This window comes from Oryx dammah, unplaced genomic scaffold (assembly GCF_014754425.2).
Source record: "Oryx dammah isolate SB20612 unplaced genomic scaffold, SCBI_Odam_1.1 HiC_scaffold_5, whole genome shotgun sequence".
NCBI lineage: Eukaryota > Metazoa > Chordata > Mammalia > Artiodactyla > Bovidae > Oryx > Oryx dammah.
In genome coordinates this window covers 60,241,039-60,268,028 of record NW_024070189.1, presented here as the reverse complement: position 1 = coordinate 60,268,028, position 26,990 = coordinate 60,241,039, and the positions used below count along the sequence as shown (strand labels likewise).

The 26,990-nt window shown below is 44.3% G+C and overlaps 3 protein-coding genes across 3 annotated transcripts in view; 2 read left to right on the top strand and 1 right to left on the bottom strand.

The window, feature by feature from the left end:
• The window catches only part of CDC25C (cell division cycle 25C), a 37,920-nt gene extending 26,180 nt beyond the window's left edge, over positions 1-11,740 (bottom strand). The window contains exons 1-7 of the mRNA XM_040240001.1: positions 11,462-11,740; positions 10,666-10,871; positions 9,687-9,781; positions 8,942-8,987; positions 7,345-7,378; positions 7,150-7,239; positions 1,855-2,013 (exon numbers count right to left, since the gene is read on the bottom strand). Coding sequence (XP_040095935.1) covers positions 1,855-2,013; positions 7,150-7,239; positions 7,345-7,378; positions 8,942-8,987; positions 9,687-9,781; positions 10,666-10,859 — 618 coding nt within the window. The 5' untranslated portion in view covers positions 10,860-10,871; positions 11,462-11,740. The remainder of the gene's footprint in view (positions 1-1,854; positions 2,014-7,149; positions 7,240-7,344; positions 7,379-8,941; positions 8,988-9,686; positions 9,782-10,665; positions 10,872-11,461) is intronic.
• A 459-nt stretch (positions 11,741-12,199) lies between these two features.
• Positions 12,200-17,363, top strand: LOC120864485 (oocyte-specific histone RNA stem-loop-binding protein 2-like). Its single transcript, XM_040241559.1, has 6 exons — positions 12,200-12,216; positions 13,718-13,798; positions 13,905-14,009; positions 14,852-14,995; positions 15,138-15,279; positions 17,166-17,363. Exons 1-6 carry the CDS (start codon positions 12,200-12,202, stop codon positions 17,361-17,363), a joined length of 687 nt encoding a protein of 228 aa, XP_040097493.1.
• FAM53C (family with sequence similarity 53 member C) lies at positions 17,162-26,708 on the top strand. Its single transcript, XM_040240003.1, has 5 exons — positions 17,162-17,359; positions 20,231-20,460; positions 20,847-20,904; positions 22,061-22,845; positions 23,765-26,708. Exons 2-5 carry the CDS (start codon positions 20,383-20,385, stop codon positions 24,020-24,022), a joined length of 1,179 nt encoding a protein of 392 aa, XP_040095937.1. The 5' UTR covers positions 17,162-17,359; positions 20,231-20,382; the 3' UTR covers positions 24,023-26,708.
• Positions 26,709-26,990: the final 282 nt, after the last annotated feature.

The following is a 26,990-nucleotide window of genomic DNA, read 5'->3' as shown; positions in this document are numbered from 1 at the left end:
CGTTGTTTTCGCTTTGGCTCCATCTCTTCATTCTTTCTGGAGTTTTTCTCCACTCTTCTCCAGTAGCATATTGGGCATCCACTGACCTGGGAAGTTCATCTTTCAGTGTCCTCTCTTTTTGCTTTTTCATACTGATAACATGGTTCTCAAGGCAAGAATACTGAAGTGGTTTGCCATTCCCTTGTTTTGTCAGAACTCTCCACCATGACCTGTCTGTCTTGGGTTGCCCTACACGGCATGGCTCATAGTTTCATTGAGTTAGACAAGGCTGTGATCCATGTGATCAATTTGGTTAGTTTTCTGTGGTTGTGGTTTTCACTCTTATGACCCCTGATGGATAAGGACAAGAGGCCTGTGGAAGTTTACTGACGGGAGAGACTGACTGTGGGGGAATCTGGGTCTTGTTCTGAAGGGTCGGGCTATGCTCAGTGCAGTTCAGTTGCGTCTGACCCTTTGCGACCCCATGGACTGTGGCTCGCCAGGCTCCCCTGTCCATCATCAATTCCCAGAGCTTACTCAAATTCATGTCCATCGAGTCAGTGATGCCATCCCACCATCTCATCCTCTGTCTTCCATTTTTCCTCCCACCTTCAATCTTTCCTAGCATCAGGGTCTTTTCCAGTGAGTCATTTCTTCACATCAGGTGGCCAAAGTATTAGAGCCTCAGCTTCAGTATCAGTCCTTCCAATGAATATTCAGGACTGATTTCCTTTAGAATTGACTGGTTTGATCTCCTTGCAGCCCAAGGGACTTTTAAGAGTTTTTTCCTATACCATAGTTCAAAAGCATCAATTCTTCAGTGCTCAGCTTCTTTACAGGGGCTATGCTCAGTAAATCTTTAATCCAATTTTCTGTTGATGGATGGGGCTGTGTTCTCTCCCTGTTGTTTGACCTGAGACCAAACTATTGTAGGGGTAATGAAGATAATGGCGATCTCCTTCAAAAGGATTCATGCCTGCACTGTTGTATTCATTGCCCCTAACCATGCCGCAGGCCACTGTCGATCCACACCTCTGCCAGAGACTCCTGGACACTCACAGCAAGTCTGGCTCAGTCTCTTGTGGAGAAACTACTCCTTTTTCCTGGGTCCTGGTACACACAAGGTTTTGTCTGTGCCCTCCAAGAGTCTGTTTCCAGTCCTGTGGAAGTTCTGTAATCAAATCCCACTGGCCTCTAAAGTCAAATTTCCTGGGGGTTCTCAGTCCCTTTGCCAGATCCTCAAGTTGGGAAATCTGTTGTGGGTCCTAGAACTTTCTTAACAGCCTACATGAAAAGATGGCAGAGTAGAAGGATGTACGCTCATCTTCTCCTGCAAGAACTCCAAAATTGCAACTCACTGCTGAACAACCATTGACAGGAGAATGTTGAATCCCACCAAAAGAAGCAAACCCCTGCACATATTTGTTTCAAAGAAAGGAAGTTGACTCAGAAAATCTAAATGCCTCAGAAAGCATCTTTGACATATCAGCATATTGCTAATAACACAGGCTTCATATATTCCTCTTAGTGATATGGAGAGGATAAAAGACAAAAAGATATACTCTAAAATATTTGAAACATCATCCTAAACATATTTCATCTATTACTATTATTCTGGAGCTATCTTTTACACCAGGTTACACTGATGGTGATTTACTCAAACTGCTAACAAACCTTCTCACCAGCAGTAATATTCCCATGATGACTTGACACTCTATCAGTCAGGTAACCCTTAGAGTATAGAGACCATATCTTCTTCATCTCTTCAGACCTACCACATAGTCCAGTGGCTGCAACATATTAGAGACACAATTTTATTTATTCAAGAGTGAAGGAACTTGAAAAACACAAAGATACCATCAGAGAGTATTTTACCTTGGCCTTTTCTTGATCTTCCAGTGAAAACTCCATCAATTCATCTGATATCTCCTCTGCCTGATCTTCTGCTAGCTCTGGATTTTTATGTAATTTTGAAACTGTAGTAATGGGACTGCCCAGATGTTTCATTTCACTTTCCACCAAGTTTCCATTGTCCTACAAAGTATATTGACAATATTAAAAACTATCTAGGACCCTTCCCTTATAACAATATAAAAATATTAACTCAGAATGAATCAAAGACCTAAATGCAAGAGCTAAAACTATAAAACTCTTAGAAGAAAATAGGATGAGGTAAGCTTTATGACATTGGATTTGGCAATTATTCCTTGAATATTATATAAAAGCACAACCAACAAAAGAAAAATAGGATAAACTGGACTTCATCAAAATTAAAAACGTTTGTGCATCAAAGATTATTAAAAAACTGAAAAGGTAACCTATAGGAGAAAATTTTTGCAAATCACATAACTGATAAGAGATTAATATTCAAGATACATAAAGAACTTCCAAAACTCAATAATAACGATAGCAACAATAACAACAGAAACAAATAGGACTTGAATAGACATTTATTGAAAGAAGATATGCAAATGACCAACTACCATATGAAAAGATGCACAACATAACTAGTCATAATGTGAACTTCCTGATGTTCAAGCTGGTTTTAGAAAAGGCAGAGGAACCACAGATCAAATTGCCAACATCTGCTGGATCATGGAAAAAGCAAGAGAGTTCCAGGAAAACATCTATTTCTGCTTTATTGACTATGCGAAAGCCTTTGACTGTGTGGATCACAAGAAACTGTGGAAAATTCTGAAAGAGATGGGAATAGCAGAGCACCTGACCTGCCTCTTGAGAAATCTGTATGCAGGTCAGTAAGCAACAGTTAGAACTGGACATGGAACAACAGACTGGTTCCAAATAGGAAAAGGAGTACGTCAAGGCTGTATATTGTCACCTTGCTTATTTAACTTATATGCAGAGTACATCATGAGAAACGCTGGGCTGGAAGAAGCACAAGTTGGAATCAAGATTGCTGGGAGAAATATCAATAACTTCAGATATGCAGATGATACCACCCTTATGGCAGAAAGTGAAGAGGAACTAAAAAGTCTCTTGATGAAAGTAAAAGATGAGAGTGAAAAAGTTGGTTTAAAGCTCAACATTCAGAAAACGAAGATCATGGCATCCGGTCCCATCACTTCATGGGAAGTAGATGGGGAAACAGTGGAAACAGTGTCAGACTTTATTTTGGGGGGCTCCAAAATCACTGCAGATGGTGACTGCAGCCATGAAATTAAAAGACGCTTACTCCTTGGAAGAAAAGTTATGACCAACCTAGATAGCATATTGAAAAGCAGAGACATTACTTTGCCGACTAAGGTCCACCTAGTCAAGGCTATGGTTTTTCCTGTGGTCATGTAGGGATGTGAGAGTTGGACTGTGAAGAAGGCTGAGCGCCGAAGAATTGATGCTTTTGAACTGTGGTGTTGGAGAAGACTCTTGAGAGTCCCTTGGACTGCAAGGAGATCCAACCAGTCCATCCTGAAGGAGATCAGCCCTGGGATTTCTTTGGAAGGAATGATGCTAAAGCTGAAACTCCAGTACTTTGGCCACCTCATGTGAAGGGTTGACTCATTGGAAAAGACTCTGATGCTGGGAGGGATTGGGGGCAGGAGGAGAAGGGGACGACAGAGGATGAGATGGCTGGATGGCATCCCTGACTGGATGGACGTGAGTCTGAGTGAACTCCGGGAGTTCGTGATGGACAGGGAGGCCTGGCGTGCTGCGATTCATGGGGTTGCAAAGAGTCGGACACGACTGAGCGACTGAACTGAACTGAACAGAAATGCAAATCAAAACCACAGAGATACTACTTTGTACTTATTAGGATAGCTATAAGCAAACAAAAAAACAGAAAATAACAAGTGTCAGCAAGGATATGAAGAAGTTGGAACCATGTACATTGTTGCGGGAAATGTCAAATGATGTAGCCGCTATGGATAATGGTATGGTGGTTCTACAAAAAAATTGAACATACAATGTATGATCCAGCAATTCCACTTTTTGGTATATACTCCAAAGAATTGAAAGTAGGGATTTAAACAGATATTTTTATATTAATGTTCATAGCAAAATTATTCACAGTAGCTAAAAGGTAGAAACAAACGAAATGTCCATCAACAGATTAATGCATAAACAAAATGTGGTATATCCACATAATGGAATATTATCCAGCCATAAAAAGAAATGAAATTCTAATGCATGCTACAGTATGGATGAACCTTGAAGATATTATGCTAAGTGAGATAAGCCAGACAGAAAAGGCCAAAATTATATTATTCTACTTACATGAAGCAGTACCTAGAGTAGTGAAATTCACAGAGACAGAAAGTAGACTAAAGGTTACCAGAGGGAGAAAAGGGGGAGTTATTGTTTAATGGGCGACTTCCCTGTGGTTCAGTGGTAAAGAATCCGCCTACAACAGAGAAGACACAGGCCCAATCCCTGGGTCAGGAAGATCCCCTAGAGAATGAAATGGCAACTCACTCCAGTATTCTTGCCTGGGAAATCCCATGGACAGAGGAGCCTGGTGGGCTACTAGTCCATGGGGGTCACAAGAGTCAGACACAATTCAGAGACTAAACCACCACCACCATTATTTAGTGAGCAAAGACCTTCTGTTTTTAATGATAAAAAAATTCTGAAATGCATAGTGAACATACTTAATGTTGTGAACATAATGCCACTGGATTGTACACAAAAATGGTTCAGATGGTAAATGTTATATATATTTTACTATATTAAAAAAAATTACACATACATATACTAACAGCTATCTAGCAATTTACTGTGCTCTAAGTCTTGCCTTACTCCAAGATATGAAAAATCTGAAACATGCTCAACTTTATCTCCTTAGTATGAGGCATATTAAAATGCCTTTCCCAGAGTGTTGAGATTAGGATCCAAATCTTTGGAGTATATCAAGTCCATAGTTTATTAAAAACAAGTGATGTTATATACCCAAAACTAACACAACCTTGTAAATCAAATATACTTCAATTAAACAAACACAATAACAGGTGAGCACCTGTGTAACTTAAAACTCCAGTAGCTAAATGAACAAAGGACACAATCATTCATTAGAGAAAATATGCATGGCTAAGGGACATGAAATCATAATTAATTACTTTTAACATAAAATAAAACATTTTACCCATCTAATTAGCAAATTTTTTAAAGTGATAACAAATCATTTATCCAAATGAGCTATGGATTGCTCATGAAAATGTAAATTCTTAGAACTTTACTTGGAAAGGAATTTGGCAATATATATCAAAAATCTTAAAAGTATTTAAACCCTTTAATCTAGTAATTATAATATTTGGTACTAATCCTCAATAAAAAAAATTGTTAACAGGCAAAATTTGTGCTCAGGAATTTACGATAGCATCATCTGTAAAAGCAAAATATATATACCCATAAGTGCCTAACAATCAGGAAGTACTTATATAAATTACAGTTCAATTATTAGAATAAAAGCATCCATTAAGAACTGTTTACTAAGAGTTTTAATATTTATTTAAAATAATAGAATATAAAGTTATATATACAATATGACCTCAACTTTGTAAAACTATACACATGGTTAAAAGATTGAAAGCAATGAGGTAAACGTTAATAGTGGTTTTTCTCTATGAGGTAGCTATTTTCTTTTTTATTTTACTATATTTTTACACAGTTTTCACATGGGCACACAGTACTTTTAAAACTGACAAAGAGGGGTGCATGCGTGCTCAGTTGCTTCAGTCGTGTCCGACTCTTGAGAACCCCATGGACTATAGCCAGCCAGGCTCCTCTGTCCATGGGATTCTCCAGGCAAGAATACTGGAGTGGGTTGCCATGCCCTCCTCCAGGGGATCTTCTCAACTAGAGATTGAAACCACATCTCCTGCATTCCAGACAGATTCTTTACCCAATGAGCCACCTGCAAGCCATGCGAAAGAGGAGGGAAACACTTAAAGAATAAAGGAGAAATGCTTTAAAAGGCCTAAGAATTTATTCTTCTTCTTAAAATTTAACATAAAAAGATTAGAGGACATGTCTCCTCTCTTTCCTTGTTCAAAGGTTACTTCTCCAACCCCTTTTCTCACTCAAGTCAGCTTAGAAAATTCAAAGGGCCATTAAATCCAGATCTGCAATCCGCTACTCCACAACACTTCAGCTGATTGTTGAGGATGATGTCCAGTGACTCACCAGTATAGAAAGAGGAGACCTCAGGTACCTGGGTACACACCACTCCAGGGGCTTTGAAGTGCTGTTTTCCTGCATAAGAAAAGCTACACTGGCTGAAAGAAGAGGTGTCAGTAGACTCTGCCAAAAACATTTCATCTGATGAAGCCATGGATAACCCTCACAAAACATAGTACATGTAATCAAGGTTGACCACACATCCTGAAAATACAAATTATGGTTTGGATTTGATGTATGGTGTGCAGAATTGCTCTGGAGGGTACTGATTTTATGATCACAAGCCAAAGGAAGGGAGGAAAAAGGGAGCCTGACAGGGGAAGGAATGATGAAATTTTTAAATAGTGATTATGAACAGAGAGTACAACTGTACTAATTCAAGAAAAAGCTGATTAGGACAGCCAAAAAACATGGGCATAACTTAGGCAATGTGAGCAAAGAAGAACAGCAGCTATCTTTTATACATACTGACCTGGAAGAAAGGATGGGAGGACAGAAAAAGCAAAAAGATGGTTAGGAGATTAGTGGAGGGATTAGTTAGAGAATTATCTTAGCTATTATGTAGCTTTGGAGAAGCTAGTTTCAACTTGGAACTGAAGGATGATCTAAGACTCAGACTAAAAAGGACAATGACTTCCTCAGAATAGGGGCTAAGAAGCTAGACTAAGAGGGAAATAAGAAGAAATGAAGAAACCTAGACTCGTATGTGAAGCCATGCAATGAATATGTGAACAAGTTATGTAAATTATCCCTGTGTGTTTTTTTTTAAGTCCTAAATTTTTTACATTACAATCAAATGAACATGAGTAATAATGATGACCTGCTGTGGAAGACTGGAAGCCAGGTTTCCATCCTAGGATCAAACCTTAAATAGAAAAAAACAAACAAACTATAAAGAATTTTTTCCTCTAGTGTTGCAATTTGCTTGCCGAGAATACTGAAGCACAGACAGCTCTAGGTCTCATAGGGATACTGATGAGTTGCTCTACTCAAAGGAATAAAACTACTAATGGACCTAGGATTCCATTAAACACTCACATTTTCCTTATTTGCAGATGAGCCACATATTGCATCTTTCTTCCTGCGGCCATGGTCCAAGGCATTCGGAGTGCTACAAAACAGCTGTGCCTACAAGAAATTGTTTTCAAAGAACATTCAGCATCTTCAAGCTAAGCTGGAAATCCTCTGCCTCCCACCTGACAAACCCAAACCCAAGAAAGATGAGTTACTCACTGGGCTACATTTTATAAGATGTTGGCGGTAATTCCTGTAGATCAAAAAAAGAAAAACTGCCAGTCATTCAAACCCCAAACACGATTTGGTTATACTTCAGTGACTCAGAACATCCCACTTTTCTTTTCTTGCATTCTAGGAGACCTGTACCTAATTGATGTCTCTTCCAATACTAACATATAGGGGGTTCTCTGTGGTAAATAACAACACATTGAGTGACATCCTGGGGATGAGGACCTCACCTCACTGGCATAACTATATATATAGATATGCATCAAAGATGATGACTTTGTCCTATATCTTATGTAGATACAATTTACAATTTGCTAATTTTTCAGCATGGACTACTGGGAGTTAAAATTTATTATTTATGAATTTCTATCCTCCCTCCCCAGACTTCATCTAGTCTGAGTTAGGACATATAAGCAATTCAAAGAAAATAAAAGCAATATAAAGTAAAATTTTCACATGTATTGATTAAAAATACTCATGGAGAGTCTTCCCTAGTGCACAAAGAGGCACCTAATTCATCTAAACTTTGAAGAAAAAAGTTATAAAAATATTAAAACAATCAAATGGAAAATTCATGATAACTTTAAGAATTAAAACTACTTTTCATTCCTTGAGTACTCTCTAACTGAACATTTTTCTAAGATCTTCAATAAAGAATCTTCAATAGTAATAAAAAACATTGTAAAATGCAGCATATGTATTAGGTATACATCTCCATTTAATCTTCACAGGAGTCATTTATGTAAAGTGCTATTATCTCCATTATTATTATTTCTTTATTACAAATAAACTGAGGTCCCTTGAAGTTAAGAAACTTGTCAAAATAAGTTCATGAAGCAGTAAGACACTGGAGTCCAAACACTCTGATTCCAGAGCCTGCCCTCTGCTGCACTTTTGACCACTAAGATTTAGTACTACTCACATGCAGATAATAGCCTCCATCTAAGTTCAGTATACCATTCTCTTCCATTTTAAAGACCATACTGATTTTATGTGAGGGTTAAAATAAATAGCCTTCCTTTTCACAGCACTATTTTTTTTACATAAGTAATCTACTATTTTTTATTTATTTTATTTTTTGGTTGCATTGGGTCTTTGTTGCTGCCCGCAGGCTTTCTCTAATTGCAACAAGCAGGGGCTACTCTTCATTGCAATGCTCAGGCTTCTTATTGCAGTGCCTTCTCTTCTTGCAGAGCACAGGTTCTAGGCACATAGGCATCAGTGGTTGTGGCATGCAGGCTCAGTAGGTGTGACTCATGGGCTCTAGAGCACAGGCTCACAAGTTGTGGCTCATGGGCTTAGTTGCTCCCCAGTATGCAGAATTGCCCCAGACCAGGGATCAAATCTAAGTCTCCTGCATTGGTAGGCGGATTTCCATCCACTGTGCCACCAGGGAAGTCCCTCACAACACAATTTCGATTTTGGAAACTTAAAATATCTTTCAAGGGAAGAACCTACGCCTTCAAGCCTCCTTACACTTAAGGTGAAACATTCGCTATAGAGTCTGCATAGGATAAAATCCCTAGGCCAGTGCTGAGAAGGCTTTAATACTTTAGTATGGGATTCATTTAGCAAAAGAACTTACATTCCAGCTAACTGTACTTGCTCAGGTCCTGTAGACTCCAAATGACCTGCAATCAGATGTAAAGAGTTATTCTTGTTCATGTATTTTGTCTTTCCTTCTAGTTTTCATTACTAGTGAGCCATATTAATTTCAAAAGCTGAGCTTTTAAATACAAAGGCTCTTGATAAATACCAATTTCATGATATAAGGTACCATGGTACAAGTTCATGGAAACTTGAAAATCTGCATATGTCACATAAAGGAAAATTTCTCGGAAATAGTGCATTATGCTAACCTATAGAGATTTTTTTTCATCAGTAGAAAGGAAAATTTATCACTCAGGAAATATGAAATTAGAACAAATACTAAAATGGTTGACTAGTAAAACACATTCCTTTGGGGTACACACCCTATAAAAACACATAAGAATTAGTTGACAAAGCATTTCTTTATGTTGGCTTCTTTGTCTCTGCTGAAATTAGACTGGGGCATAAAACTTTTTATCTTTAACTATCACTTTCATTCACACAATCAATCAACAAAATATTCCTTCTTGTCTAACTTTCTCAATGCAATGTGACTCCTATTCGGGTCAGTTCTCTTCCCATTGGCTGAATTATTCTTCTCAAAAATCCTCTAGGTACTCGAAGAATTCCATCCTCAAGGCCCTCTATCTACTTTTACCACCTTCCATCTCTATCATACTACTGTCCTCTCTCCTAACAATTATTCTTTCCCTTGAGGCCTTTACCTCCCTTTTCCCTACCAGTTTCATCAAGGTCTGCAGAAGCAGTAAGCTGAGTGGCAGACATCTCCCCGCTGCTAAGATCTGAAAGATCAAGGCGACGTTTTGGGGTTCCTCTGTTGAGACATAATAGTACATCAAGATTCCCACTGGGTTATAATATCCTAAAAGGCAAAGATTACATTATCCTCTCCATTTGAAATACCCGTCCCTGACTACCACATAAAACAGTCTTTAAATAAATCTAATTGATTTTTGGAAACACGTCAGACTAGCCTAAGAAAAATAGCCCACCTTTTCTCTACTCCAATAATACCTCATTTTCTCAACAACATGTTTAATCAAGGTAATTTAAGAAAATGGCTGAGGTGGGTCTTGACTCCTCATCTTTTGCCCTGAGCACCATGAGCACACAGATTTTATTTCTCCCTGGAGTCTTCAGTACTTCTCTGACTTCCAACTTTGCTAGCTAGTTGAGGCATCAGAGTATGGCATTACCAGAATTTAAAGTACAATAGGGGCTTCCCTGGTGGATCGGTGGTAAGGACTCCATCTGTCAATGCAGGAGATGTGGATTAAATCCCTGGGTTGGGAAAATCCCCTGGGGAAGAAAATGGCAACCCACTCCAGTATTACTGCCTGGGATATACCATGGACAGAGGAGCCTGGCAGGCTACAGCCCATGGAGTTGCAAAAGAATTGGGCACTAGCAACTAAACAACAACAAAAGTAATGTTAACTGTAGTACTTATAAAGTGACAACTTATATGATGCAATAGTTTTCAAAGACTCTCCTCATCATTTGATTCTATATGATCCTAGTAAGATAGTAAGGGATTATTATTTCTGTGTCACAGAAAAGAAGCCTTAGACTCAGAACTGTCAAATGGTTAGTCAAGGACAGTAGCTTAACCCTTATCTCTGAACTAGGATAATTTTTAAAAAGCCCAAAAACTGTTTAGAAGAGCAAAGGAGATGTAAAAAGAAAAAGTAGATTTACCCAGACAAAATGCTTAGGTTTGCAGAGTCACCAAAAAGTTTCTTCTCCACTGGAGTTGTAGGGAGATCTGAACTGATGGAAAAGGAGGCATCTCTCTCAAGGAGCAGGTTTAATATCTTCCTCTGATTGGACCTAAAACTAGGTCCTGAGGCAAGGCTTCCCTCCTCTCTTTTGGATGAGAATTCTGCAGACATGGTCTCCGAGTTCTAAGAAAAAACAAAACCTAGCTAAGAGACGAAGCTTCCCAGATGGCTCAGCGGTAAAATAATCCGCCTGCCAATGCAGGACACGTGGGTTGGATCCCTGAGTGGGGAAGATCCCTTGGAGGAGGAAATGGCAACCCTCTCTAGCATTCTTGTCTGGGAAATCCCATGGACAGAGGAGCCTGGTCGACTGCAGTCCATAGGGTCGCAAAAGAGTCGGACTCTACTAAACAACCATAAGAGAGGGAAAACGTCACCTACACAACCTCCTCCATCCTTTACAGTTGCAACCAGTGAACCAGTACTGGAGAAGGGGGCATTCCCAAACGGTGAATTACAGATTGGCCTGAAGGTGAAATAGCACTTGCCGGAAGCGGCTTGGCCTTTCCATTGGAATCTTAACTTACCGAAAGGCAACCTCAGGGTTTTGAAGATGAAATTAAAAGAGGACTTTGACTTGTTAGGGGCCACACAGTTCATGACTCCTGACAGGAAGGAACTCAGGTCTCCTAACTCGCGATAATGCCTGTTTTGTCCCCTAACCACCGTTGGCGAGGCCCGTGATTCTGTGGAGGACACCGCTCCCGGCTTACCGCAGGTTTGAGTCCGAGACTTGCCTTCAGGAGGAATGAAAGTAAGCAGGGAAATCAGACACAAGCGAAGATTCTAGAAGAATTAAAGAAAAATCTGAGGTAAAGGAGGCGATTTAACCAGACATCTATGCCTCTTGACCAAATAGGCCAGGGTCTGGTTTCGCCGCTTCTCTCAGCAGAAGGTTGAAGTTACAGCCTAAGAGTAAGATTAACAGCCAAAAGCCTTGACCATTCAAACCTTCCGCCTTCCCAAAAACCTATCACGCTCGCCTCAGAACTGAGTCCACCTACCTCCGCGTACCCGCCTAGACCCGCTGAGCCAATCGTTTGCCTCCTACATCACCGGGGGCGTGAGCTGTTCGGAAGGAGGTTTGCCCCGCCCCACAGGCCAGCGGGCTTCCGATTAGACCACCAGTTTTGGCCCAGCCCCTAGCTAAGCCCCACCCCATAGGGAGCTTGGCGCCTCATTGGCTCTTCCTCTGGCCAATCACCACAACCTTTCTGAGCTCTCCTTTCCTTCTGCCCCCTCAGCCCCTTCTACCCCGGGACATTTAAATTGCACCTTGCTAGCGACGACCATTCCCTAGGATAATACCTGGAGGAATTCATTTATGTGAGAGGGTGTTTTAAATGGGTTGTGTTTTTCTCCCTTGCTTCTTTCTTGTGCCGTTACGTGGACCTTTCCTTATTTTTGCTAGCCTTCCCCTATAGATGGAACATAAGCAGCCAGTGTGGCAGATGTTGCGGCAAGACAGGTGTGTGTATTTATGATGAGTAGCACTGGCCCCTTCCAAGAGCTTTCCTGGGTCCGTGACCCTTTTAAGCAGGCAGCATCTGAGACACTAGGTTTGTGAGGTAAAAGAAATTTATTTTCAAGGAAAGTAGAATCATCTCATGGCATAATCCTTATCAGAGTCCAAAGGATCCCAAACATTGGTTGTTTATGGATATCTGAACATTGATTAGGTGGTTATTATTGTTAAGTCGTTCAGTTGTGTCTGATTCTTTGGGACTCCATGAACTGCAGCACGCCAGGCTTCCCTGTCCTTCACCATCTTCTGCAGTTTGCTCAAACTCATGTTCCTTGAGTCAGTGATGCTATCCAACCATCTCTCTCATCCTCTGTCTAGATGGCATTAAGAATTTATTATTAATGTTGGGGATTTGCTTTTAAATAATCCTGTGGGAGTGGTGGTGAGTATAGATGAAACAAGATGGGCCATGAGTACTGGGTCATGGGTAATTAGGAGGTCCGTGATATCCAGTGACCTCAAAGTTTAATCTTTATATTAATCACCTGTGGATCTTGCTAAAATGCATACTCTGGTTCAGTAGATCTGGTTACCAAGATTCTACACTTCTAACAAGTTCTCAGCTGATGCTAATGCAGCTGGTCTGGGGATCAAACTTTGAGTAGCAGAGAATTATGCTATTGAGTATTTATTTTCCATAATATAAAATGTTTAAAATAACCTTGGAAGCTCTTTAAAATATAACTTACCGAAATGATAATTCAATAGGTCTAGAGTGGGGCTGTTACTTTGCCGACTAAGGTCTGTCTAGTCAAGGCTATGGTTTTTCCAGTAGTCATGTATGGATGTGAGAGTTGGACTGTGAAGAAGGCTGAGCACCGAAGAATTGATGCTTTTGAACTGTGGTGTTGGAGAAGACTCTTGAGAGTCCCTTGGACTGCAAGGAGATCCAACCAGTCCATCCTGAAGGAGATCAGCCCTGGGATTTCTTTGGAAGGAATGATGCTAAAGCTGAAACTCCAGTACTTTGGCCACCTCATGTGAAGAGTTGACTCATTGGAAAAGACTCTGATGCTGGGAGGGATTGGGGGCAGGAGGAGAAGGGGACGACAGAAGATGAGATGGCTGGATGGCATCACCGACTCGATGGACATGAGTCTGAGTGAACTCCGGGAGTTGGTGATGGACAGGGAGGCCTGGCGTGCTGCGATTCATGGGGTCACTAAGAGTCGGACACGACCGAGTGACTGAACTGAACTGAACTGAACTGAGAGTGGGGCTGAGGAATTATCAAGGCAATCATAAACTACCCATAGAAATGGCTTACAGACCACACTTTGAGAAACAAATTAGAAATGCAACCTTTAATTTTGAGAGACAGTGAGTCAGGAATACAACCTTTATCTGGTGCCAGGATCTTGGTAGTGTAGTGGCTGAGAGGTATAGTATAGTTAGCTGGGTTTTATCCTAATAACCTTTTCATCTGTAGAATCTGCTTCCCCAGAAAGAAGGTGTGTGAAGAGTCTTTATCCTCCAGGATAGAGATGATGAATGTGGGAGTCAGTACAGAGCCCTGCCATGACAGGTAAGTTTGACAATCAGGCTGGAGATTAAGGGAATGTGGGAAGAGCTGGTTTCTGCTTTGATGACTATCATAACACTTCATGGGACCACTGTCTACGCCTTTATAGGTGGGAGCTAGAGACAGATGCAACTGTCCTACAGCGGCGGCAAAAGCAGATAGATTATGGAAAGCGCACACCTGGTTACCAGTGCTTTCTGCAGCAGGTCCCCAAGTGAGTGCAGTTGTGGGTAGTCACAAGAGTGTCAAACACATGGTTTTTGTTCAATGTCAAGTGATGGAAAGATACTAAAATCTGAATGCTCCCACAAAGTTGCAACATTACTAAATTATCCTGTAATCTAGTCCCCCAAATAAATTTCCAAGATTTTTTTTTCAAATGGAACAAGTTATACTTGGCCCATAAGACTTCTCAAAGCTCTATTCGTGTTTGCTAATAATTTTTTTTATTCCATTTTCACCTCATGCCTCCATATGTGTGCATGATAAGTTACTTTAGTTGTGTCCGACTCTTTCCGACCCAATGGACCCCAGCCCCAGGGGATTCCCTCTGTCCATGGAATTCTCTAAACATGAATATTGGAGTGGGTTGCCATGCCCTCCGATCTTCCCGACCCAGGGATGGAACCTGCATTTCTTACATCTCCTGCATTGGCAGGAGGGTTCTTACCACTAGTGCCACCTAGGAGGCCCATGCCTCCATCTGGCTGTTAATTATAACATACCTGCCTAATTACATGTAAGCTTACAAGCATATATACAAATTAATGAATGAAAAGGTAGAATATGTTTTAAAGAGATGTCAAGTACTTTCTTCCGTATCTACCTTGACTAGTGAGGGACTTGGAATATCTAATTTAGCTTACCCAGAAGAAAGAATATTAGAGAGTTGGGAAGTTTGATGTTTAATCTTACTTAAACATTTTCTTTGGGTTGAGGACATTGATCTTAACCTCATTTTCAGGAAATCCCTAATGAGTCTCCTAATTCACCATAATAAACAATAAGCTGTGCCCCTTGGCCTTGACCTTAGTCTGACACATTTGTCATTGCCAGGGCACAGCGACAGCCAGGACTTCACCCTCAAACACCAAACAAGAACAGGAGGTACAGCCGTCGCTCCTGGGATGCCCAGATCAGGAAGTGGAGAAGAGCCCTACATTCCTGGGACCCTCCCAGCCAGCCTCTGCAGGCTGAGGGGTATGTGCACTATTCCTTGTTCCTTCCTTGAGTGGTGGACTAAGCCTTCTCTCTCTCCACTTTGCAGAGGTTTCACTTTCACTGCCTGAAAAGGGAGAATCTGACTGAAGTGCACATTTCTCTGACTCTGCTGCCTTCCTAGGTGCGGAATGGACAATCTCTTAGAGCAAATGGATTCCACCCCTTTGGATGACTGGCTCCAGGCCCTGGAACCCTCAGAGAATCAGGATGAAGAGCAGGAGGGAGCTGAGGTTGTATCCTCTGCTGAAACCCGCTGGAGCAGGGTCAGAGATGGGGTCTAGCCCAGGAGGTCACAATTATGATAGGGTTCAAGGTAGTAGCCCAAGAACAAAAGAAGGAAAATGGAACAACAGGAGGAAAAATATGCAGAATGTGAGTTAAAAAAAAAAAAAAATCCTTGAACCAAAAGCAGCATAAAGAGATCTAGTTGTTAGAAATGGGGAAGAGGCTGGACTGCACTGGGGACACTGTTTTATACTTGATGAAATGGGTGTCAATCACTTATCTTTAGTAAGCATGATATTTTATTATTAAATAAAAAGGGAGATTTACCTAGTGGTGAAGACCAAGGGCTTTAGAGTCTCAGACAGCTTTTTAATATGACCGTTGTCCACCACATGGGTAGCTACTTAACCTCTCTTGCTGTTTCATCTGTCAAACAAGGAAATTTTCTCCCATTTGATGATTGTAAACAAAAATGAGAATACATATTTAAAGTATGCAGCACGGTGCCTGGCACATAAGCGCTCCATAGCAGCAATTACTGGAAATCATTTCCTCTACACTTCACGGTCCCTGCCCCTTCTTTTGCCAAGGGGAAATGTGCAGGGCAAACAAATGTGCAGTGTATCTCCTATCACACCCCCCTGCTCCTCGTATTTTCTTGATAAGTACCTCACTTTCCCTTTACTCTTCTTTTTCAGTTTGCAGATTTGATCACTCCTGCTTCCTGCCTTCCCTGTCTTTCTGAGGAAGATCCCCAACATTGGCTCTACCTTTGAGCTGGTCACGATTACTTATCTGTCCCAGACTTCAGTGGTGCATAAAATATGTAGGGAAAACGTGTCTTTCAGGGGACTTCTTGCTGAATGTAATAGTGAAGATTACTTGCAGTACTTCTACTTTCCAATTGATTAAAAATCTAAAACTCTGTCCCACAAAAAGATCATAATACGAAGGCATTGTTTAAAACCTCTCCTTTTCCCATGTTTTACCCTCTGTCTAAACCTTTGGTAGCTGATACTCAAATTTACTTAAGAGCCAGAAACCACTTAGCTGTTCCACAACCTCTTCACCTACGAACTGCTACATTCAGTCTCTTCAAAAAGGACTTAAACTTTGGCTGAGTAGGAGGTAGTGGTAGCGATGGAGATTTAATAAAAGGTGGTTTTCTCTTCCTGAAGAGTAAATATAGCACTATCAATATCTTTTCCCCCAGCGACCTGTTTCCTCCCTCCCATAAAGGTTTAAAGAAAGTGGTCCAGCTGTAACCACCGTACTTTCCCTTCTCCCCCCTCCCCCACGCAAGCAACTGAACCGCCTATGATGTCATAATCACAATCCCATTACCTCATCCTGCTGGGGGTGGGGGCATAGAGAGAGGAGAAGGAGTGAACAGTCCTGGGCCCTCGTCGGATTTACAGTATTTTGAGAGACAGCTAACTACACAAACAAGTGGGAACAGCCCGGAACCGTTACAGGTCCTGGGTTTCTAAGGTTCGAGTCGATCCGGCAGCTGGAAGAGGGGCTCCTGGGACTCGGAGCAGGCCCTAATCGGCGCTTGGACTACGCCTCCCAGAAGCCTTCACGACGCGGACGGGTCCTCTGCTGGGGGAAGGGGAATTCCTTCAGAGCGGAGGCCGTAGAGAGTAGGGGCAGGAGAACAGGTGAGAGGAACCCTGGCTAATTCCATTACGCTGCCGGAATCGAGCTGGGGGCTGTACGTGGGCTGATGTAGTAACAGAGGGCGGGGGCAATGGCATTGTTTACCTTCGACCAACACGGCCTCCCCCGCGGGTTTCGAGATTTGCGTTCGACTGGCCCAGTCCACCTTCTGCAATATTTTGCAGGGGGTGACTTCCTAGGGAAGAAACCACCCTCATCGCTAAATTAAAGAGCCCGGCCTCTTTCCGACGGCGCTATCCACGAGAGACTTTGCGAGAAAAACGACGCGGGGCTCGAGCCTCCGCGGACGGTTCAGGGTGGGGTTCTCCCAACCCGAGCGATCTCTCCACTCTCCTCAGGGGCCCGTTGGTTCACGCCGGCGCCTTTTAAGGGCACCGTGGGGCGAACTGTGCGCTCAGAGCTGCTCCGGCCGCGGCCCTGGGAACTGGAGGAGCCGCGGTAGGTGGCGGAGGGCAGGTGGCGCTGGGGCCTCGGGGCGGGCACCTAGACCGTCCCTCCCTCCTTCCCTCTTTCCCCTCCCCCAGCCCGTCCGCCCGCGAGGCAGGGCCTCGCTGGCCGCCTCCGCGGGGAGAGCACGGGACCCGGTGGGGGAGGGGGTGGCGGAGTGTTAAGTCCCAGACCCTCCCGTCCCCTGTGTCCTGAGTTCGCTTCCCCGCGGCCAGATGATGGGAGCTGACTGGGAACAGGCGAGCGACAGCCCCCCTGAGCGTGCCGTGGCGCCCTCCCCCCCCACCCCAAGGGGTTAGCGGACGCCCCATGCCCCACCCCGCGGGGACAGGCAGAGCAACCGATGGAGAGGTTGAAGATTGGAGGGGGGGGCCTAGCCTTTTGCTTCTTCATTGGGGTGGGGGGAGGGGTGCTCCCACTTGTCACTCCTATGCCCACCGGTGCCATATGGAGAAAAAGCACTCAGGTCCCCACATACCTGTTCGTGTGCCTCCCTGCCTCATGTTTTTCTTCAGTCTCCCCCAGAGTGTGGGACTGGGACCTAGGGGGAAGGTCTCCAGGGGTTTTTGACTCTCTTCTTCCTTGGCCTGAGTTGATCCTAGGTTATCCAGGTTTCAGCACAACCTCAGCATCCCTGAAACCTTTATGTCAGGGGTTACTGCCACCCAGTGGGGTGGGGGTCCAACCTTTATTTGAGGGACAGGTGATGGTGCAGAGAAAGCCTGGATTGAGAGTTGGGCCTGGTGGGGTTTGAGGGAGGGCCTAGCGGCCTGCTGCTCTGTGTTGGGCTTAGCCCCATGCCAGTTGTTAAGCTGAGAAGTTTTAACTTGTTTAGTGAACGTTCAGGGCTGTCTGTGCCCCTCAGATACACAAAATGGAAGGGGAAGGAAGACGGCAAGAGAGGGCTTCTTACTCTTTTTTCTCTGCCTGCCTGAGAAAGAGGAGGCCCCTCGCGGAGCTGGTTTGCCTTCTTTTGTGTCCTGGTTTGATTCCTTATGGCTTCCGTTCTGTTCCCCCTCTCAGCCTGGCCTGTTTTAGGAAACTCAGACTGAAAGTATCAGTTGCGTGGTGGTAGTTGCATTGTTCTAATTACCGCCGTGTGTGGCCACATCCCAACAATTAAAATGCAGAAAAACACAAAATCACTCTCTTGATCCCAGAGAGGGCTGGAAGTTTGCTATTTGGCCAAATGCCTCATGAAAACCTTGAAAGAGTTTGCTTCATTCCGTGCTCCTCATGGCTGGTCAGCTTGAGGCCTGGGGTCTCTGGGGGTAAAAGCCTGCCTTAGGTTTCCTCTCTGGTTGGTCTTTGAGGGCAGAGTTAAGAAACCAAGAGCAGAAGTGATACAAGCTTTAGCTTCTACAAGAATGGGGGAAGCAGCTGAAGGGAGCGCTCAGGAGCGCTCAGGAAACTGGAACTTCAGGGTGGTAATAATAATTATGCATGAAAATGTTATTTGACTATAGTAGTGGTTGACTTCTCCTGCCTCCTTTTTGCCTAAACTCCAAGTACATCGAAGTGTGTTTCTTTGCTTTTCTTTGTGGTCTGCCTCCCTCTGAGGTGGAAATCGAGTAGAGAGGATTCCCACCCCCCACCTTTTTTTTTGGCCAGGGTTGAAAGTTATCTGCCCTCAAGGTCAAGCCTTTTGGGCTTTTTTTGGCATGTGAGTGAGGGAGGTTGATACCCAGCCAAATAAATCAACCCAATTGCCTTCTTCATCTTAATATTATCACTTGTAGCACCCTGAGGCTTTGTAGAGCAACAAATAGGAAGGGTGAGAAACGGCAATCTGTGTGGACTTCTGATTTGTTCAGGCCAAGTGGTATACTTCTTATGTTTTGATATTTTGCATTACATTATCCCTGTGACAGATTAAGATTATTCTGCCCATTTTTCATATGGGTAAACTGAGGGAAAGAAAAGTTTGATGATTTGCCAAGACCATCACAGCAAATCGGATCCAGATTTGATTTCTTGATAGTTTGTTCTCTTTGCTAGCAAATGCTACTTACACTGATTGCTGTCTGCCTGCTGGTCATTTCTGGGAATAGGCAGAACAGTATGGAAATGTTAGATTAACTTCCCCTCCTCCGTTGATTGAGGTCCCTCAGGCAATTGTGTGGGCTTGAAGCCTGTTTTCTGATAGAATTAGTTTGCTTCTACTGTAATTGACCGTGAGAAAGAGTCTTGATTAATTGTATTCATGGTCTTTGAGTCAAATCAGGCTAAAAACTTAGTTGAATGAAGTTAGAGTTTTTGTTTTTAACATCTATAGAGTTGAAATGTGAATGGAATTACCCTAGCATTTTCTTGTCTTCTTAGAAGAGAATATGTACAGTATCTGTTGGAGAACAATAATGTAATATCCGCTGTTGAGGGTAAAGGAGAATATAATACCTTGTTTACTCTGCTTTGAAGTAGAAAGTCATTCCTACAGCCACTGCACTGTTACTATTTCTGTAGTTTAGGAAAAGGCTACCTCTCCTTGCTTTTGACTGGAAGATAAAATATTGGACTAATCAAGAAGGAGATAACAATGTGGGCATTTCTCTCATTTGAGCTGTTTTCTAAGTGGTGCTGGTATTTTGGGTAGGCAGAGCAGAACACGAACCAGGTTAGGAGTGGCAAATAGGTTTCAACTTGCTTGCTAACTCCATTTTATTATACTGGTTATCCGGAGTGCCAAGTTGAGACTGTTTCCGAGGCTATGTTTAGGCTTAGCCGGAAAGAGCTGTGATCAGTTAATGATGTGTGCCAGAGGCCTGACATAGGGATGCTGGGGTATGTGTGCCATGCATTTTCCATCTCTGGAGTAGGTACATCTCTAATATCACTTGGGGCTGATCCATCTGTAATTGGCAGACTCAGCAGGCATGACTGGAGAGGGAAGTCCCAATGGTGCTAGAATGGTGCTGCAGTGGCAGAAGACAGCTCACGAGTGAGGTGTGGAAGAACAACAGGGAAGACATCCATCATTTGCTCCAAAGTGTGCAAGTCAAATCCCGGGGAGAATCATGATAACCCTGATCACTGAGCAGCTACAGAAGCAGACTCTGGATGAGCTGAAATGCACACGCTTCAGCATCAGTCTGGTAAAAGACAGTCTTCCCACTTCTCTAAGACCCCCTTGCCCTTTTTTCTGAGGCTATTTGTTGTTACTACTTCACCTTTGTCCTGTGTTGTATGAATCATGGTACTTGTACTAGACGTGCCCACTAAAGGCTCAAAACCTAGCCCAAAAGGAAGGGGGCAGGGATTTTTTTACTGTTAAGAGAAGGGCCACTAAAATTTGGGTGGAGAAGGGTTTGAGATACTGGAAGATGTGAATTATTTTACTCACTAACTTTGGGAGGATAAGAAGAGAACACTTAGATGTCCCTAATATCCCTATAGCCCGTGAATTGCAGGGGTGAGCTGAAAGGGCTTCCTGGAACTCTGTCCTGATCTTGAATCATGATGGATATTCTGTGTCTCTTAGCCTTTGCCTGATCATGCGGACATCTCCAACTGTGGGAACCCTTTCCAGCTTGTGTCTGGTAAGACATTATGTGTATATTTGTGTGTATGCCCATGCCTCCATCCACATGTTTCTTTTATTGGTTTTCCATAACCAGGTCTAGCTAGTCTGCCTCCACAATTTTCTTACCAGGGTCAGCTTCTGAGATTGGTGCTTGTCTCCATTTTATTGCACCAGTATGGGAGTTATCTGTTTACCTTACTCTTATTCTAGCCTTGTAGGAACTTTTGTAATCTAATTTTTTGAGTAGGCAATACAGTCACATTTCAAATTTTTTTAAATAGGAAAGGTGTTAATCTGAAAAAAGTCCCCCTTCCTTTTCTATCTACTGAGCTTCTATCACCTCCCTAAAAGTATTTCCTGTTATTAGTTTCTTGTCTATTCAACCAGAGTTTTTGTTTTTGTTTTTTTACAAATAGAATCAAATATAAATGTAAATTTTTTTTATTCGCACTCTTTTAACACAAAAGGTTGGATTCTGTATATTTGGAACTTTCTTTTTAAACTAATCATAATAAGGCTAGAAGATCTTTCCATGTAAGTATGTTGAGTGTTTACTTGTGGGTGGCCAGACCCAGAGGAACACAAGCACCATCAAAGGCTTTTCCCACTGTACCCTCCCCACCCTTGCCTTCACTAAGAATACAAATGATCTCTTACCTGCTTGATCACCCTGTCTTGGTGCTTTGACACATAGGAAAGGTAAAGGCTAAGGACGGAGAGTGTAGGCCAGCTTTCCGCAACTCAGGGCTTGGGGGTTGGGGGAGCAAAGTAGAGCTTGGTGGAGTGGAGTGCAAGATGAGCGTGGCACACACACCTTTGCTTCTCTTGACTCATTCTACCTTTGACAGGGATTCACAGGCAGTTTATGATTCTATATTTTTAGTTTCAGGTGGTTCCTCGTAACGGAGGCAGTATAGTCTGCTGGGTAAAAGACGTAGCTTTAGCATCGGACAAATCTGGTTCTGAACCCTGCTTTGGTCATTTGATTCCTGCATAACTGTTGGCAAGTTACGGAACTTCTCTCATCTGTGAAATGGGGGTAGTGATAGTATCTAACTCATGAAGTTTAGGGGAAACCTCACATAAAGCTCACTATGTTTTGTAGCACATGGTAAGCTCTTGAAAATATATTAGCTATCATTAATTCTGTCTTTATTATGAATGCCTTCCAGAAGGTGCTTCCTGGAGGGGCCTGCCCCACTGTTCCTGTGCTGAGTTCCAGGATAGCCTCAACCTCAGCTACCACCCCTCAGGCTTGAGCCTGCACCTCAGACCACCCAGCCCAGGAAGTTCCCCACAGGAGCAGTCCCTCTCCCAAGTCCTAAGCCCTGAACCCCCAGACCCAGAAAAGCTTCCTGTGCCCCCTGTCCCTCCATCTAAGAGGCACTGCCGCTCACTCTCAGTGCCCGTGGACCTGTCTCGCTGGCAGCCAGTGTGGCGGCCCGCCCCCTCCAAGCTGTGGACTCCCATCAAGCACCGGGGCAGTGGTGGAGGGGGTGGGCCACAGGTGCCTCACCAGAGCCCCCCGAAGCGGGTCTCCAGCCTCAGGTTCCTCCAAGCTCCCAGTGCCTCGTCTCAATGTGCCCCAGCCCACAGACCCTACAGCCCCCCTTTCTTCAGCCTGGCCCTAGCCCAAGATTCCTCTCATCCCTCTGCCACCTCCCCACAAAGTGGCTCCTGGGAGAGTGATGCTGAGTCCCTGTCACCTTGCCCACCCCAACGCCGCTTCTCCCTGTCACCCAGCCTGGGCCCACAGGCAAGCCGCTTCTTGCCCTCTGCCCGGAGCTCCCCTGCATCCTCCCCAGAGCTGCCCTGGCGACCTCGAGGCCTGCGCAATCTTCCCCGAAGCCGCTCACAGCCTTGTGATCTTGATGCCCGCAAAGCTGGGGTCAAGCGGCGCCATGAGGAGGACCCTCGGCGGCTGCGGCCTTCCTTGGACTTCGACAAGATGAATCAGGTGGGACCGGCAAGACCAGGGAAGCTAGGATGGGAGTAGTGAAGACTGTTCCATTTTCACTTGTAAGGTGTCCTCTAGCTCCAGGCCCTCCTGACATGGCCTCCCCTGGCACTCCTGTCTGCCTGAGCCTTGGCTAAGAGTTGTCTACCATCTCAGTTTGCCCAGGATTAGCTGGTGTTAGCATTGAAAGTCCTGTGTCCTGTGAAATTCCTGTTCTGGGAGTTCCAGAGAAACTTATTGGACCCATGTTAAACCTTCCAACAGAGATCCCAGATTGTCCTACCGGAGGCATCTTTCCTCTTTATGCATGGGTCAGAAAAGCCCCATCATTAGTGCCCTGCCCCTTCTCATGCAAGGCTGGTTTTGTCCCTTGCCCTTCACTGCTTCACGTGGGCCTGTGAGGGCTTAAGCAGAATAGGCTGCTGCGTCACTCATTCACTCAACAAGTGTTTTTTGTCTTCCCAATGTGAGTACAGTTGTTGTAGGCACTTGCCCACTCTTTTCATATTCTTCCTTCTAGACCACTGGGTCATAAACCGCTTTGAGAACTTACTTATTCACAGTCATTCGTTCAATCAGTCAACAAATGTTATTGAATATATGTAACAGACCCCGACTAGGCACTAGCAATATAGGAGTGAAACAAGCCGTCAGTCAGTACTCCTACACACGTGAAGTTTATAAACAGGCTTCTAATCTTGAATCTGATAGAAACTATGAGCTCTTTTCCTCAAAAAAATATGCATGTACACTAAATTTTCAAAATTTTATCTGGGAGTTCATGACCTTACCCTAACACATAGGACTCCTGCTTTCAAGGGTAACCAAGAGGGGTACTTTGAAATACAGCTTGGGCAGGGTTCTCTGGGAAGTTAACATCTTTCTTTGCCTTAATTTTGTTTGTTTGTTTGTTTGACAGAAACCATACTCAGGAGGTCTCTGTCTCCAAGAAACAGCCCGGGAAGGCAGCAGTATCTCTCCACCATGGTTCATGGCCTGCAGCCCCCCACCCCTCTCTGCTTCCTGCAGCCCCATTGGGGGTTCCTCCCAGGTGCTGAGTGAAAGCGAAGAGGAAGAGGAGGGGGCCGTGCGGTGGGGGCGGCAGGCGCTAAGCAAGCGGACACTGTGCCAGCAGGACTTTGGGGACCTGGACTTGAATCTGATTGAGGAGAACTAAAACTGAGAGGCTACTTCCTGGGGCCACACAGACTGACTCTCTTATGGCTACTAACAAGTGTCGAGGTCCCAAGGCTGGGGGCCCAGCCTGGGAACGGGGGTGAATGGAGGGCTCCGACTCAGGGCAGCCGGAAATCTTCTCGCTCCAGGAAGCTCGACCATGCTGAGAGACTGGCCGGGACAAGATAAACGGAGCTGGTGGCGGGAGGGACAGCCCCAGAGCAGACCCTTCCCATGGCGGCCCTGAGTGTGAGTATCCCTGCCACCGAGAAAGCAATGGGCAGGGACGGAAGGGGTCTGCCAACCCCAGCTCGGGGAATTTCACTAGCCCCTTTGCTTCAAAGGGCACTTGTGTCTTAGAATTTGGCCAGGGTCGGGGGTTCATTCAGCCTCCTTGGAGAAATTGTGTGAGAGTGTGTGAGTGCATGAGAGTGCTCGAGGAAAGGTGTGTTTGGGTAGCTTTAGGGAAGGAAGGCAGTTGCTCCCTAACAGCAGAGCACCACAGTACTCCCAGGATCTTGGGTTTTCACGGGACAGCAGGCTTGTTCTAGGAGTTGGGGTTCTAAGGAGCTCTGCGAGCAAGCTTGTAATCTGTTAGCAACAGTGGCTCTGCAAAGGATTCTATTTGGGGGTCCTCAACTAATGGTCTTTTCCTCAGGCCCACACCTCCCCTAGATAGATCTAGTATTGCCTAGAGAGGGCGCTGCATATTGATTCTGAGCTGGCTTTTTTTTGTTATCAGATTGCCAAGGCTGGATACAAGTTGCCTGTCTCACTCACTCAGTAGATGCAAGCACATGTGGGCAATTAAGGCAGGGCTGAAGGGCTCCATCTCTTTCTTTCCCTCCCTACTGATGGGACCTCTTTTCCCTCTTACTTTCTGCCCTTTGAGGGTGAAGAAGAAGGAAGGAAGCCTCTGTATGGAGGCTGACCAGCAGAAGTAGTGTTCAGTCCCCAGCAGGCATAGGTGAGTGCACCCCAGCACTGCCCTTTGGAAGCAGACTGTAGAGAAATTCGTTATAAGATCCAGGCCTAGCCATTTTTTCTGAGTTGGTTGAGAAAGAGGAAGGGGATGTCAGCATTTACTAGTTTGCTTGTCTTCCACTCCTGCCAGGAAATGTTTATTTGCCTCTAATTGCCCCTTAGAGACCTCAGGGAGGTTGAGGCTCACTGAGGGATTGGCTAAGGATGTGTAAAGCAGACTGTGAGAAGCAGCTGGGAGTTTGTTGTTGCTGGATTGAATTTCTTTTATTGTTTCACACCCACAACTTGGGCCTGGCAACAGGTCTCAGTGGCCACACTGATGGGTTTAAGGATTTCAGAAGCTCTATAGGGCTGGCTCCAGGGGAGATGCATACTGAAGCTGCTGCCATAGTGGCTTTTGAGGCTTTGTCCAGCTTTGCTTAGACCCTGCAGGACCAAATTAGACCTGCCCTTCCTGTTTATTGGAAGAAGGGCATTTTCCCAGGGTTTTGTAGGACCAGTTGCTCATGTGTTTTCTTCCTTATGGATTTGAATCTATGGTTTTCTGGGTCTCCCACATGTTGGATAGGAACATCAGTGAGGCCCTAGCATCCTTGCCTCCACTCCCGAGGAGATGGCTATGTCTTCTTCAGCCTCCTGCCTTTAGAGGTCTACCCCTCCAGGACTCCTGCCCTTCACCTGCTAGTTAGCACGAGTTACCAGTGAGCTACCAGGTCTGTAGGGGCCTGAGAGAGGTTCTCTGGAGAATCCAAGAAAACTGTGAGCCCAGGAATTGCCCCTCCTTGGTTTTATCCCTTCCCTTTCTGTTCTCCCTCTTTAGTCCATAAATTCCCTGGTGCCAGCTTCTTTTCCTCCTGGGCCATCCTCATCCCTGGGCTCTCTGCTGTAGATTGTGCCAGCTTACAGTAGGCCACTGGTAATGTCAGGGGGTTCTCTGCAGGCCCAAAGCTGAAGAAGTGAGGGCAATAATTTCTGCCTCCACCCTGGCTTCCTCAAAGCCCTAGGGTACCATCCCTAAGGGAGAAGGTGTATAGATGCCGTATTTGAATTCCATTACTTTAAGATCAGGAAAGTTAAACTAGCTGGAGCTATTGTTTTGCTTCCTAATCTAAGTACCTGTGGCCCTTGGACAAGCCTTTTCGAGAAGTGGTTTATTTTGCTTTACATGGTAGATCTGTTCCAACAGTTCTGTATAAACCAAATGCTATTTTTCAAAGCATTTGGACTGCTGACCATTTAAAAGCAGCCTGTGATTGCTTCTTTTGTAAAGCAAGCAACCTCCCTCTACTTTAGCTGTTTTGACAATTTGGATTTTCACATATTGGGCTTACCCAGAGTGGAACACACCTCTGCAGTGGTTGACCCTGGGTAGACATCTGCATCTGTGTTGTGTGTGTGGTGTGGCTGATCAGTAGGTGAGTATTCCTGCGTGTGTGAGTGAAGCCACTCCCAGGCTGGTGCTCTCCTCCTGTGCCCGGTGACTGCCCACTGGCAGCTCCAGCTGCCCTTCACTCCCACCTGCTGCCAAAGTCCCTGTGCTAATGGGATTACAAATACAAAAAGTGGAAAAAAATTTTTCGTAAACTTTGTTTTATATTAAAAAAAAAATCCATAAGTCTGTGTGTGTTAAACATGAGGTCCTGCCTCTGTGGCTGTGTTTGAAAAAATAAAGTTTTATTAGAATAATCCATTTTCCCAAGCAACCTTGTGTACTACAGTGTTGTCTTCCTTTCTTCACAAAGAAAGGCGAGGAAGTGGGGAGAAGGCTGCCCAACTCTTCCAGCTGCTGCTTCTATGACATGGCTGAACTTTTGCCCCTGGAGGACAGTATTTGGTCCCTGGGCCCTTTGCAGCCACAGTAGTTATATCCTGTGACCCAGCTTCTGTTAAGACCTCAGTTATTTCTGGCAGTCTGATTTGGTCTCCTGTTTCCCTGGTACTCATACCCGTCTCTTCTTACCTCATGTCACTCTCACTTCCAGCCG